Source organism: Cololabis saira, chromosome 14 (assembly GCF_033807715.1).
Source record: "Cololabis saira isolate AMF1-May2022 chromosome 14, fColSai1.1, whole genome shotgun sequence".
Taxonomy (NCBI): Eukaryota; Metazoa; Chordata; class Actinopteri; order Beloniformes; family Belonidae; genus Cololabis; species Cololabis saira.
Window position 1 is genome coordinate 12,335,676 of NC_084600.1, and position 14,932 is coordinate 12,350,607.

The 14,932-nt window shown below is 39.4% G+C and overlaps 1 protein-coding gene across 4 annotated transcripts in view; it reads left to right on the plus strand.

Annotated features, from left to right (window-relative positions):
- LOC133459601 (clustered mitochondria protein homolog) overlaps positions 1–14,847 on the plus strand; it is a 32,987-nt gene extending 18,140 nt beyond the window's left edge. For all 4 annotated transcript variants that reach the window (XM_061739714.1, XM_061739716.1, XM_061739713.1 and 1 more), the window contains exons 14-31: positions 30–269; positions 2,867–2,938; positions 3,016–3,149; positions 3,786–3,887; positions 4,768–4,868; positions 4,964–5,116; positions 6,885–6,947; positions 7,025–7,272; positions 7,350–7,434; positions 8,234–8,387; positions 11,008–11,147; positions 11,261–11,341; positions 12,267–12,392; positions 12,794–12,915; positions 12,992–13,085; positions 13,177–13,311; positions 13,398–13,471; positions 13,607–14,847. In XM_061739714.1, coding sequence (XP_061595698.1) covers positions 30–269; positions 2,867–2,938; positions 3,016–3,149; positions 3,786–3,887; positions 4,768–4,868; positions 4,964–5,116; positions 6,885–6,947; positions 7,025–7,272; positions 7,350–7,434; positions 8,234–8,387; positions 11,008–11,147; positions 11,261–11,341; positions 12,267–12,392; positions 12,794–12,915; positions 12,992–13,085; positions 13,177–13,311; positions 13,398–13,471; positions 13,607–13,733 — 2,251 coding nt within the window. In that variant the 3' untranslated portion in view covers positions 13,734–14,847. The remainder of the gene's footprint in view (positions 1–29; positions 270–2,866; positions 2,939–3,015; positions 3,150–3,785; positions 3,888–4,767; positions 4,869–4,963; positions 5,117–6,884; positions 6,948–7,024; positions 7,273–7,349; positions 7,435–8,233; positions 8,388–11,007; positions 11,148–11,260; positions 11,342–12,266; positions 12,393–12,793; positions 12,916–12,991; positions 13,086–13,176; positions 13,312–13,397; positions 13,472–13,606) is intronic.
- Positions 14,848–14,932: the final 85 nt, after the last annotated feature.

Genomic DNA, 14,932 nt, shown 5'->3' on the forward strand with positions numbered 1-14,932 from the left:
TCAAAGGGCGTGTCTGTATTTTATGGCAGGTTTCTGGAGCTGCTGGATAAAACCAGTAAACCGCTGAGGATCCAGCGCCACCAGGTGCTGGACCACCACGACGGCCCCCTGGAGCTTTGCTCGGGCCTCTCCACCATCGGCATCTTCGGGAACGACAGACGTCCTTACATCTTGGACCTCCTGCGGACTTTCCCCCCGGATCTGAACTTCCAGTTCTCGGAGACGGCAGACCCGACGGAGGAGGTGCCCGCGGCGTGCCGGGGGTCTGGGTATGTAGAGAAAATCCTTTTCTGGACCTCCACAATAATTCTAAGTTTTTTCCTACCCCGCATTGTCTAAGTCAGTGGTTCCCAACCTTTTTTCCTTGTTCCCCCCCCTACTTGTGTCTAAGACCAGCCAGGCCCCCCGACCCGTACATACTAGCACTAAAATAGTCTTAAATTGAAAAAATGAACATTAATTATGTTTTTTTGATACATTTCTCTTTGGTTTACTCTGTATTAGGGGTGTGCAAAGAAGGCCTCACGATTCGATTGGATTTCGATTATTGGAGCTTCGATTCTTCGATTATTCGATTATAACGATTGTCGATTCGATTCAATTATTGGTGCCACGATTCTTCGATTATTGTGATTTTTAATGCTTTTTTCCATACAAGATTGATTTTGTCTTCATCTGTGGCTACATTTGTAAATAAATAGCCAATCAATTAACTCAGTTCCTCTAACAACACTCATTAAGTAAATAACAAGGTTTTTTGAACATTTGACATGTATTTTTAAAAGACACAAAATAATGTATTTTATGACTATGTAAACATTTGCTCTTTGGTTTACTTAACTTTGACCAGGGAAAGCTGCATGAGAGCGCCCTCTATTGGCGGAAAACACTGAAAACGGTCAAGCCCTGGATTTAATGAGTTCATTAATTCAAGTAAACAAGATATGTACTTCCATCAAATGTATTTAGTGTAAACATATCTGCCATATTTCAAGTGAACAATAAGAAATGTGCATTCTTGAAAATGAAATGATTCAGCAGTTTATATAGTCTGGATAGGATAACTAAAAAAAAAAAAAAAAAAAAAAATTTAATTAATCGATTCCAAATCATCACGTGACACATCGCGATGCATCGACACATCGATGAATTGCACCCACCTCTACTCTGTATACATATGACTTTGTTTTTCTCCAATGTCACCAATGTATAAAATAGGCACAAAAGGACATAAAAGGACATAAAAATATTTCTGAAAAATGTCTCTTAATATGAGACCAACATTTTTTAACATTTTTCCTTTAACAACCTGTTGGAGTAGATTAAATGTTGAGTAAGGAATGAAATCATTGCCTGTGTTTGTCACCAGTGTATAAAAAACACAAAAGATATTCAAGACATTCATAAATTTTTCCTAACAATGTCTTATGAATGACTCATTCGCAAATATAATTTGTACAACTGCATATCCTCAAAGCAGACAAAGTTTCGCGCCCCCCCAGAGATCTCTGGTGCCCCCCCAGGGGGGCCCGGACCCCAGGTTGGGAGACACTGGTCTAAGTTTTTCCTTCATCCGTGGACTTGAAGAAAACAGAGGAGTCAGGTTTCGGCTGGTATTCGTCCAAAAATACTGTGAAGGTCTTTATTGCAAAAAGTACAATTAAAAAACGGGTTCACAGGAGAGCCTCACGGTCCCGGTCCCAAGAAGCTCTGAACCTCCTCTCTTGCCACCCCTCTTTATACCCCTTGAACTTGAACAGTTTGATACAGTTGACTACCATCTGCGCTTTCCTACACCCAACGTGTACTGTCTGCCCACGATGGCCTTGAAGTCAAGGCCATGCACATACAGTATGTACCCATATCTAGCAGTTTGCAGCTGTTGGGGCCCAACTGTCTCCTTTAGGCACCTCTGGCTCCAACTCCCCTCAGTTGCCCCATCTTGTCCTGTATGGCTCCATTGTTCTACAATACATTACATATGCCTCCTCAGGAGCAGAGGTGTCAAGTAACAAAGTACAAATACTTCGTTACCTTACTTAAGTAGAAATTTTGGTTATCTATACTTCACTGGAGTAATTATTTTTCTGACGACTTTTTACTTTTACTCCTTACATTTTAAAAACAGCCTCGTTACTCTATTACATTTCGGCCTTTAAAAAAAAACTATCCAGTTAAATTGCTCCATCCGGAGAGAGTGAATTTGGTTGTGGTTGTTTCAGATGTTCTTGTCCAGTTTTGTTCTTACATCCGTTCCCTCAGATTCCTGCAACTAAACTTGGATGTACATTCCAATAAAGGTTAGGATAAATGATAACATGCCTCTGAAGTTTGACTTTTTGCACCATTACAATACTTATAGGCAACTAGTCATCATATCTCCTGCTCTCTGAAACACATGTTAATGCTCAATAGTACACATATATGGTTCTTTAATATATTTACATTATACTAAGATGCATTCATTTTCAATGGCTTTTGTCCTTAATGGCTTTTTTCCCCCTTACATTACTTTTACTTTTATACTTTAAGTCGTTTTGAAACCAGTACTTTTATACTTTTACTTGAGTAAAAAACTTGAGTTGATACTTCAACTTCTACAGGAGTATTTTTAAACTCTAGTATCTATACTTCTACTTGAGTAATGAATGTGAATACTTTTGACACCTCTGCTCCTCAGGCCTCCTTTCAAGCCACCTCGCTCTCCAGGTGCTGAGGGGCCCCTCCCCTTATCATTCCTGGTGCCTGTGACTTTTTCCTCTTTATGCAGACAAAAATATCAACCACAGTTTCTCATGTTTACTTAGTTTAAATGATTATACAAAAATATTCAAATGATTATATAAAAATATCCAATCCTCAACAGGTACCCGAGGCCCCATCGCCACTGCCTGGCCAGCCTGAGGCCGGAGCTGATGGAGGCCTTCGTCCAGCACCGGTGAGCACTTGGCTAAGATGTCCAGCTGTAGCCTGTTGGATGGTTATGATGAACTGAGGTGTTCTTTCTCACGTCAGGTACGAGTGTTTTGTGAAGATGGTGTCTCAGGGGCTCGGCCAACTGGACAGACGGGAAGAAGCCACGGAGCAAAATGAAGAGCCGGTTTGTGAGACGAGAGCTGGAGACGACGCTGCAGTATCCGGAGACACGGGTGAATAAAACACTGTACAGGACTGTCTCAGAAAATCAGAATATTGTGATAAAGTTCTTTATTTTCTGTAATGCAATTAAAAAAAACAAAAATATCATACATTCTGTATTCATTACAAATCAACTGAAATATTGCAAGCCTTTTATTATTTTAATATTGCTGATTATGGCTTACAGTTTAAGATTAAGATTCCCAGAATATTCTAATTTTTTGAGATAGGATATTTGAGTTTTCTTAAGCTGTAAGCCATGATCAGAAATATTAAAATAATAAAAGGCTTGCAATATTTCAGTTAATTTGTAATGAATCCAGAATGTATGACATTTTTGTTTTTGTAATTGCATTATAGAAAATCACAATATTCTCATTTTCTGAGACAGTCCTGTACATGTAGAGAAAAAAATCATTGCATCAACAGCATAACAGGTTTAGGAGGATGAAAACTGTTTGCCTTAAGTATGTACATGGTTAAAAAATACCCTGAAAATATAATAATATGTATTCAAGTCTGAAGAGGAGCTGACTGAGGTGTTTGGGGCGTCTGGTGAGGGTGACCCCTAAAACGTATAAGCTAATTGTGGTCATTTCAATTAATGATAGAACCTTTTTTTATTATTATTTTCACTATTTTAATAGAAATTCAGAAACAAAAGGTGATTTTGGAGGCTTGCAAGGCTGTCGGATCAGTGAGCGACTCCTGCTTTGACATTCGCTTCAATCCAGATGTTTGCTCTCCAGGTACTAAACACACTCGCTCTCACACACACACACACACACACACACACACACACACACACACACACACACACACGCGCAGACAAGCAGACAAACAGTAAAGCTTTGTGTCTTTGACAGAGATGGGTAGAGTAGCCAAAAATTGTACTCAAGTAAAAGTACTGTTACTTCAGAATAATATGACTCAAGTAGAAGTAAAAAGTAGTCATCCAAATAATTACTTGAGTAAAAGTAAAAAAGTACTTGGTGAAAAAACTACTCAAGTACTGAGTAACTGTTATGTAACGTCTGATTTATTTTTTTAACACAAGCATTCAAACAGTCAAAAGTACAAAATAATCATCTTCAGGCAAATTAAATCAATAAAATAATAAAATTTATAAAAAATAAAAAATAGCTTAAATTAAAATAATCTTAAAGTAAATTCAAGTACTTTAATAAATAATAAAATAAATAAAATAACAGAATAAAAAAATAAATTAAGCACAAGTAGTACAAAATTTCAATCCTTTGTACTTTTCTTTTTTAACCAGAACTAGAACAAGCCCATGAACTCATAGAAACTCTGTGTGTGTTTGAGTCTGTGTAAATGTGACAAAACATGCAAAAACAAACATTTTTCCCAAAGAATCAGTCAGTGATGTCATGAGATTGACGCGTACGCGGATAAAAGGGATAAAAGAAAAGTAACAGCTCAACGTAGCCTAATGTAGCGGAGTAAGAGTAACAGTTTCTTCTTCACAAATCTACTCAAGTAAAAGTACAAAGTATAGTGATTCAAAACTACTCCTAAAAGTACAACATTTCCTAAAACGTACTCAAGTAAATGTAATGGAGTAAATGTAACTAGTTACTACCCAGCTCTGGTCTTTGATAACTGCAGGCGTACGTTTTCCCTCCGAGTGCATGGAGGAGCTTCAGCGTCACCGGCGGTTGTTGTGGGACGCGGCAGCTTTTCTTCTCTCCAATCAGATTCCAGCCATGGTAGGTTGAGGTTCAACAGTATTGAGACGTATGTCCGTCATACTCGTGAAGTTTTAAGGCCGTTGTGTGTGTATGTTGTTGCTTTTATTTTGCAGCTGAGGGATTGTCTGGAGCACACAGCGGAGCTGATGGATGGAGCGACCCTGACCTCCCTGCTGCATCAGTGGGGCGTGAATGTGCGGTATCTGGGCTCCGTACTGGGGGAGCTGGGCAAGATGGAGGAGAAAGGGAGACTGGGCCACCTGCAGGTGCTCAAAGCTGCTGATATTAACATACAGTTCAATATAAACTCACTCAAACATCTACCAAAACATCCAAAGTTTAAGATGAGTAACCCTTTTATAGGTTGGGAAGGCAATTTTGGAAGAAAAAAAAAACCTTAAGAGTTAGTGAGAAGTTGAAAACAAACCAAAAAAAAGTACAACCCCCTTCTGTTAGACCAGGGGTCGGCAACCCAAAATGTTGAAAGAGCCATATTGGACCAAAAACACAAAAAAGAAATATGTCTGGAGCCGCAAAAAATGAAAAGTCTTGTATAAGCCTTAGAATGAAGGCAAATGGCGTAAGGCGAAATGTCAAGAAAAAATTCAAAACGTCGAGAAAAAAGTCGAAATGTTGAGAAAAAAGTCGAAATGTCGAGGAAAAAAGTCGAAATATCGAGATTAATGTTGAAGTACAATCTCGAGAAAAAAGTTGAAATGTTGAGAAAAAAGTCGAAATGTCGAGAAAAAAGTCAAAATTTTGAGAAAAAAGTCAAAATTTTGAGAAAAAAGTCAAAATGTCGAGATTAAAAAGGAAAGGAAAAAGGAAGAAAAAAAGAGAAAAAAAGAGAAAAAAAGAAAAAAAAGGAAAAAAGGAAAAAAAAGAGGAAAGAAAAGAAGGAAAAAAAAAGAAAAAAAGGTCAAACATTTTTGAAAAAGCTCCAGGAGCCACTAGGGCGGCGCTAAAGAGCCGCGGGTTGCCGACCCCTGTGTTAGACCTTCCTCAGAAGCAAAATCCATTCCCTATGGAAACACTTTGACAGAAACCTAGCAATCCAACGACTTCTCCTTGGTGGTGGTTTTACAGCTCTCTAACTTCCACAGGTCATTTACAGTTTTTGCTTTGATGTGAGCGCATTTCATTAATTATAATTAGTGTGTAAAGACAATTTCAGGTAATATATCAAAAATGTCTGAAGGAACAATCTTCCACCCAATCTAGTAAAGTAAAAAAAAGTAAAACCTTTGAATACTACAAAGTACTGTGTTATACAAGCAATTATACAAATAAAAAGACTCATGTCAAAGCAGAACACAATCTAAAATAGGATACATGAAACGGCTTTGTGCAAAATGAAGACTGTACAGATAATAAAATGAAGAATATCAAGATCTTTTAGGATGGTGACGTTGTTCTGATCAAATAAATGATCAAATGATCTCACACAAACATCTCCCAAAACATCCAAAGTTTAAGATGAGTAACCCTTTTAAAGGTTGGGAAGGCAATTTTGGAAGAAAAAAAACAACCTTGAGAGTTAGTGAGAATTTGAAAACAAACTAAAAAAAAGTACAACCCCCTTCTGTTAGACCTTCCTCAGAAGCAAAATCCATTCGCTATGGAAACACTTTGACAGAAACTTAGCAATCCAACGACTTCTCTTAGGTGGTGGTTTTACAGCTCTGTAACTTCCACAGGTCATTTACAGTTTTTGCTTTGATGTGAGCCCATTTCATTAATTATAATTAGTGTGTAAAGACAATTTCAGGTAATATATCAAAAATGTCTGAGGGAACAATCTTCCACCCAATCTAGTAAAGTAAAAAAAGTAAAACCTTTGAATACTACAAAGTACTGTGTTATACAAGCAATTATACAAATAAAAAGACTCATATTAAAGCAGAACACAATCTAAAATAGTATACATGAAATGGCCTTGTGCAAAAGGAAGACTGTACAGATAATAAAATGAAGAATATCAAGATTTTTTTCGGATGGTGACGTTGTTCTGATCAAATAAATGATCTCTTACAGAGAATCTCCATCAGCGAAGTCATAATCAGAAGTGCAAAGCACATTCTCAGGACCTATCTGCAGGTACTCCTACATGTACATCATACTTCACAATCTAGCATTCATCTTCTAATACAAACACGGATCTCGTTCTCTGCCAGGACGTGAAGCCTGCAGCTTTCTCTGCAGCCGTCAGTCACTTCCTCAACTGTCTCCTGAGCTCGTCCTCCTGCTTCCCCGGCTCCTGCTCCGACGAGCTCCTCTCCCATCGCAGGAGCCGGCGCCGCCGGAGCCACGGCAGCCGAGCCGGCCTGCTGTCGGACAGCGTTTGGGCGAGGCTGACCTCCGGCGAGCTGTGGAGCAGGGTCAGGGCTGAGGCCCGCGATTATTACTGCTGCACCATTGACAGGTGAGTGTTCTGTGCATGTACACGTGTGCGGATGTGTCTCGGTGCAGCAGGATTTCACTCTCTTCCTCTGTCTTCAGTGAAAGTATTGATGAAGTAATAGACAAATACGGCCTTCAGAAGATCTCCCTACTGAGAGAGATCGCCATGACGACGGGCATCCAGGTAAGATGTCTCTCTAGAATACTTTTGCTTGTAAAACCAAATGTTTCAGGGTTAAAACCACTGCAGGCCAGACATCTTTAATCAAATCATTTGTATCATTAATTAGATTCTGAGCTGAAATAAATGCAATCTTCTCATGCCTATGACCTTAAGCACTGCTACATTTGAATTAAGTGAGCAATCAGAGAAAAAGAGAAAATCTGAAATGATCTTTTGATATTCATTTAGTATCTCCTGCAGCAAAACCTGTTTTTATTCTAATGTTTAACTTCTGGTAGAAACTCAAATGGGATTTAGGTCTCAGTGGTTTCTTCTGGCCATGCCAAATTAAAAATAAAGTGAGTGACTTTTAATTTCTGTTTTTAATCTTTAGATTTTAAGGCTAAGAGCAAGGAGACGTTGCTTCAATAATACTTTTTCAAAAGGTTTTTGTTTTTGTGTGAGACCTCAGAGTCACCTGGAATGATGAAAAATGCAATAATGAAAATGGATAAATATATTCTTAATGTAAAAACATTCAATGACAGGGATTATTTAACAAAGACTTAAAAAAAAAATCAAATTAAAATACAAAAAAAACAAAAAAAAAAACAAAGACTATTTGGTTTAACTCTGACAGTAAAGATGCTAATCGCAAATGAAGTTAGATCCAGATTTGAGGGCTGACATTACCTTTAACGATTTTGTTTATTGAAATCCAACGAGAGCTTGAAAACTGAAATTATTTGTAGATGAACACGAGCCCAAATCCTCCGGTGGGCCTTTAAACGCGACTGGTCTGTCTGCTCTGCGTACGTAGGTGCGGCTGAGGGAGTACGTGTTCGAGTCCCGACAGAGACCAGTGTTTGGCGAGGAAGACGTCATCAACATGTTTCCTGTCGTCAAACACATCAAACCAACGTCGGCTGATGCCACGCGGCTGGTGCAGCGAGCTCAGCTGGCGGTGCAGCAGGGTGAGGGACACGCACACACATGCAAACCTAACAGACTCAGCAGCACAGAATACAACATGTATGATCACATTATGGGCTAACAATTCACCCTTTCACCTGAAGTAACTCATCATTAAGAGCTCTTGTGAAAGGTGAGATTGCTGATGTGCCACTAAGAACATCAGTGTGCTGTTTATACACTGTGTAAGTCAAGCATCAACATAGGGGTGTATCCCATTTGGAGATTTATATCACATACCACACACTCACCGATATGTAAAATCCAACAAAAAACCTTGTTTACTTTCAGCCTATCTTTTTTTTTTTTTTTAAATATTTTTATCCCGATTTTTTTCCCCATTATATCACCCAGTGCTCCTACCTAACAGTCCTGGGCATTGCCCTCCTCTACCAACCCCAGGAGTTCCTGCACTGAGCTCAGGTCTCCTCCTTAACCTGAGGAGTGAGCAGGCCGCTTCTTTTCACCAGACAGGGTGGGTTCTCTGGCCCAGGGGTCGGCAACCCGCGGCTCTAGACCCGCATGCAGCTCTTTAGCGCCGCCCTAGTGGCTCCTGGAGCTTTTTCAAAAATGTTTTACCCTTTTTTTTATTTTTTTCTTCTTTTTTTTCTTTTTTCTTCCTTTTTACTTCTCTTTTTCTTTTTTCCTCTTTTTTTCCTTTTTTCTGTTTTTCTTCCTTTTTCCTTTCCTTCTTAATCTCGACATTTCGACTTTTTTCTCGAAATTTTGACTTTTTTTCTCTACATTTCGACTTTTTTCACGAGATTTTGACTTTTTTCTCGACTTTTCAACTTTTTTCTCAACATTTCGACTTTTTTCTCGACATTTCGACCTTTTTTCAAGATTGTACTTCAACATTAATCTTGACATTTCGACTTTTTTCTCGACATTTCGACTTTTTTCAAGTGCGTAATGAAAAAAAAATCTTCCCCCAGTTATAACTAATATAGAAACATGCAGCATGTGTTGCCTTCATTCTAAGGCTTATACAAGACTTTAAATTTTTTGCGGCTCCAGACATATTTGTTTTTTGTGTTTTTGGTCCAATATGGCTCTTTCAACATTTTGGGTTGCCGACCCCTGCTCTGGCCGGACGTAGCGCGTGGAAGGATCACGTTATTCCGGCCGGATCCTCCCCACCTCATCTGTTGCCCCGGTTGGCCAGAGGGGGCATGTGTAGCGCAGGACTGGTGCATGTTTTTGTGAGGGTAGCTCACATTAGCTACCCAAGGGAACATGGGGAGAACATGCAAACTCCACACAGAAAGATCCTTTCTCCAACCCCACCCAGGGTGTGGGCACTGAAGTCATGGGGGAACTTAACACGCATTCGGCTGCACTACCAGCTGCGCCACCGTGCCCCTCACTTTCAGCCTATCTGATGCTTTGTGGATCAGTACTGGAGTTGAGGGAGGATGAGGGGGGATGGCATCCCCCCTGAAATAAAAACGGTCCAAATCATCCCCCCTGTAAAACTGCCATCCCCCTTTTCCATCCCTTATGTCATTTCATCAATGAATGTGGTTTTACTGCTATTTCAACATTTAGAGTCATCACCAGAAAAATAAAACCAGAAAAATAACTTATTTGACAAATTTCACCTGTTTCAAGTAAATTTTCACTTGAAATAAGTAGGAAAAATCTGCCAGTGGGACAAGATTTACCTTCTTATTACAAGCTAATCTTGTTCCACTGGCAGATTTTTCTACTTATTTCAAGTGAAAATCTACTTGAAACAGGTGGAAATTGTTGTTTTTTCCAGTGATGAGTCTTGTTTTAAGTGTAATGAGATTTTTTTACTAAAATGAGACATTTTAACTAGAAATAAGACAAATATTCTTGTTAAGATTTTGAGTTTTTGCAGTGATCCATTTTACTTATCCTGTGAAGGACAGAGTCATATTGATAAGTTCAGAAAACTGTTTTTTATTGTTGTGTTTTGATGTATTTGATGTAAGCCCAGTGGATATTTAAAGCTTACAGAAGGCTGCATTTAACTGCTGCTATGTCATTCCTGCAGTATTTCTGCAGGTGTTTTGGTCAGTGCTATTATTTGTAATATATTATATTATTTGTAATCAGCACAAATTTACTTTCCCCATATGATAAAATCCACCATCCCCCATGATCTTTTTTTTTACAACTCGAGTACTGTTGTGGATGTATACACGGAGTTTAGAAAACACAAAAATTTAAAAAAGCTTCCCCTGACGTGTGTTTGAGCACTACACGTGTTCAAAATACTTAACAGCAGCTATTTCTGGTCTGTGTGCCACAAAAGCATCCCATTTAAAAACAGTCTTAGTCTACAGTGAGGCGTGACAATATCCACAGCCCAGAGGCTGAAAGCCCAGCAGATCTTCCACTTCTGCAGTGCCCATTATTTCACATACTACTGAAATAATCTGGCTCCCCCTTCTCATAATGAACACATCGTACCTCCGCACTGATCAGAACCTATCCTTGCCAACTGAGGGTTTAAAACCTGTTGCTTCCCGGAGATTTGGGGTCAGACGCCTGAGAACGGGCTGGTGAGTGAAGGGTTAATAGTCTTGATCTGGAGGCAGTGCTTCATGAGACCAGAGGAAGTTACATCTGTTCTGTTTTGCATTTGCTTTTCAGGGCTTCTTAGAGAAGGCCATGACTTCATCAACCAGGCCCTGACTCTTTTCAGCAGCATCTGTGGGGTCCTGCATGAGGACGTGTGCACGTGCCTGCGTCTGTTGGGACGGATCAGCTATGTCTTGGGGGAAAACGCAGATGTAAATATGGTTTACAAAAAAGCACCATCGCCTTCATGCCACGTGTTTCAGCGGGGTCTCTGAACTGTCCCCGTGTGAAGTCGTGTTCTCTTCATTCTGTGCATGTCTCACAGGCCCTCAGCTACCAGGAAAAGGCCGTTATGAGTTCTGAGAGGTTACTAGGCATAGACCATCCACAGACCGTCCAGGACTATGTGAGCGTTGCTTTTTCATTAATCCTCAAAAAGATTGTTGGAATATAACTCATTTACCTTGTTGTTCTATGTCTTAGTTGATGCTGATTTTGGCCCAATCCCAATACACCCCCTACTTTTCTTCACTAGCCCTACTTTCTTTGACTCGCCCTTCTTTTCTTCACTACCCCTAAAAAAGAAGGGACAGATTTTAGGGCACTTGAAATCTTCCCAGGGGCCTGTCCCAATACTCCCCCTCATTTTCATCCCTACCCCTGGTCAGGAAGCTGAGAGCCAAAAGCTGTTTTAATTTCAGCTGTAGCGCTGTTAATATGCCACTTTATTAAGTTTTAATATTTTTTCATGCTTAAAAGTAACCTTTAAGATCCCCAACCTGGGCTCAGTTTATTCAAATAACGCCTGTTAAGAAATTTGACACGATGTGTCCCTACGGCGTAGGGTACGTAACCTACGCCGTAGGCTCTGCGTTGGTGTAACGCGGAACCATAAATCCCTTTATTCTGGCGTGATCTTCGGCAAACGGGAAAACGAGTGATTATGTAAATTCACTAAGTGAATATTATGAAAGTAAAATATATATTTCTCGCTAGAAATGTAATCAAAACTCATTTTTATGCAGAAACTAACTCAAAATATTGATTTTATTCACTAAAAAATAAGAAATGTCCGCCATGTTTTTTTTTTGGATTCAGTCCGCAGTCAGCGAGTGTGCATCGGAAATCCCTCGCTCCGTAGGGACAATTCATATCCTCTACCCCTCCTTTTCCCCACTCCCCCTAGGTGAAAAGAGGAATTGGGACACCCTCACAGGAACGTGCAAAATGTAGGGGTAGTGATGAAAACGAGGGGTAGGGGGAGTATTGGGACAGGGCCGTACTCTTTCACTGATGCTTATACATGAAAGCTTGTTTTACCTGTCATCCAGACTTATCTAGCCCTGTACTGCTTTGCTGGAGGACACCACTCAGCCTCCCTGCAGATGTTGTATCGTGCTCGGTACCTCACCCTGGTTGTCAGTGGAGATGATCATCCACAACTAGCGCTGCTGGATGTAAGTGCTTCAACGGGTCGCTGTAGTTCTTTCAGGTGTTTTGAGCAGGAAAATCCAGTCTACTATGATTCATACAGACCTGTGTAGGTGTACTTGATGGCCATTTGAGGCATTGGTTGGTTTAAAATGTTTTTAAACACTCTCCTTACATCAGTTACCAGCGAAAGGTGGACAAAAGATAACATCTGTCTTGCACAAAAACAATTGCTATTACTGACAAATTAGAAGAAAAAAACAGATATAACTGTTATTAATGTTATATAACCAGAAAAATAAACCTCTTCAGATTCCAAATCTATTTTCCAAAAGTAATTGGGTAGCTTACTTTGATCAGCACTTACACGACTGTAGGCACACAGTGTTCACAACATGAATTCCTCTGCTGTGCTCCCCCGTGACAGAGTATGCTGGGTCTCGTACTTCATGGACTGATGAAGTACGAACTTTCTCTGAAGTTCCTACAGAATGCCTTATTTTTAACTTCAAAATACCACGGTGCCACAGCCCTGAAGCACGCTCACAGGTATGTAAGTGATCATATTCCTCTTTGGGTTCATCTTATTCTTCACTTCACATGTCTACGTCTGACTTGTGTGCAGCCATCATCTCCTCGCCACCGTGTACGAAAGTAAAGGCGAGTTTCGGTCAGCCCTGCAACATGAGAAAGAGGCATATTCAATATATAAAATACAGGTGTGATTCACAATATCGGCTGGTGTGAGTTTACTTCATGCAATTTCTTTGTGATTTTAACTGACATGGTTCCTTTGTTGCACCCATGAAGGTTGGTGAGAACCATGATAGTGCAAAGGAGAGTTCAGAGTACCTGAAGAGCCTCACTCAGCAGGCCGTGATCCTGCAGAAAGCCCTCAACCATATCTACAGTGATGCACCAAGTGCCTGCATCCCACCTCCAAAGGTTTGCACAGTGTTTTAAGGGTGTAAATTAAAGTTACAAGTGAGAATAGAATAAGGGACGCTTAAAATCATCTTTTATCTTTTCAGTTTTCCACACCAAGTCTTGCTATTATCCTGCAGCAGCTCAACGTAACATGTGGAATTATTTTCATCCCCGTCAGGTGACACTCACCACTGTAACCACTGTTCTCTTGGTTATAGTGCTCATCTCATCTGTTAATTATTCTTATAAAGGTGAATTGAAGTTGTGGTTTTCACGATTCTTGCTGCCGTGTGTTATGATGTCCTCTCTCTAGTGCAAAAGAACTCAGTGACCTGAGGACTCAACTGAAAGGACATGAACAGGTTAAAGGGGAAGCGCTGGAAGATCAATTATTAAAGCAAAAAGGCTGGAGAACGGGGGAATGCAGACAACAACACTGAACTATGGATGGAAGGGGCAGTTAATAGGACACCTGCGTACTCTATGAAAAGGATCATGGACATTTGCAAATATAAGAGCCAGACAGTAGCTGATGTTAATTGTGCAGATACAGGTACAGCTGTTTCTTTTGAGAAACGAGTTTAATCTGATGTTTCATCCTGAGGACTAGATGTTAAAGTGAGTCTCATCAACCACGATATAGACTTGACTGAAATATATGAGATCAGCAGATGAAATCCCCAGGACACTGGTTTGGGGCTAATACCTCACCTACTTTAGAAAAAAAAAAGTGTACATTTTACACAATAAAAGAAATTAACAATGATTTTGAAAGAATGGATAATTACATTGTGAATGCAGAATACTTATACTGAGTCAAAAATAAAACATCATTGTGATAAAAGTGAAACTGTCATGGATTATTGGAATATGTGCTTTCACCGTGCAGTACCATATGCATCCACTAGGCTTCCCAGTTGAGCTTTGCTGTAAACATACTCAATGATGGGGTTTTTTCTTTTATGCGCTTTAATAATGAGTCAGTGTTTTTATCTGTTGCAGTAGCCCATCATGATCTGATCTATAATGGTGTTATTAACAACAAAATGGCTTACGGTAAAATGTCTTCAGTCTGCAGGCACTTCTAACTAATATTATTTTTAATCAATGTTTTATGAAGTCGGTCTACTGACACATAATTAGTATCAATCCTGTATAATATCCATTTCAATATTCGTCATTAATTGTAGGATTTGAAAACCAAAATTTCCATTACAGAAAAAAGTGGAATGGTGCTTCTTGCGCTTTAATTTTGCAGCTAACCTTTTCAGTCAATGGAGAACATTACTCTTACAATGCAATAGAAGCACTTTTTAAAACATTTTTATGTTCTACTTTTGATGTAATTATACAAAGGATTTATAAAACAAAAACACAAAAATCTACATATCATTAAAACTATGAAGTACAATGTTTTAAATAAAGGGATGGATGGATTTGGAATTGATCTTGTCAAAGTACCCCCAGCTGATGCAGGAATGCATTTTACAAGTGGCCTTTTTGAAGTGTTATGTCGTTATCATGCCATTATTTTAAGATGTAATAAAAAAATACAATTTAGTAATCAATTTCCAGTCTCTGATTTTTTTTCCTGTATTTTAATCAGATTACTAAACCTGAATACTAATAATCCTTTACA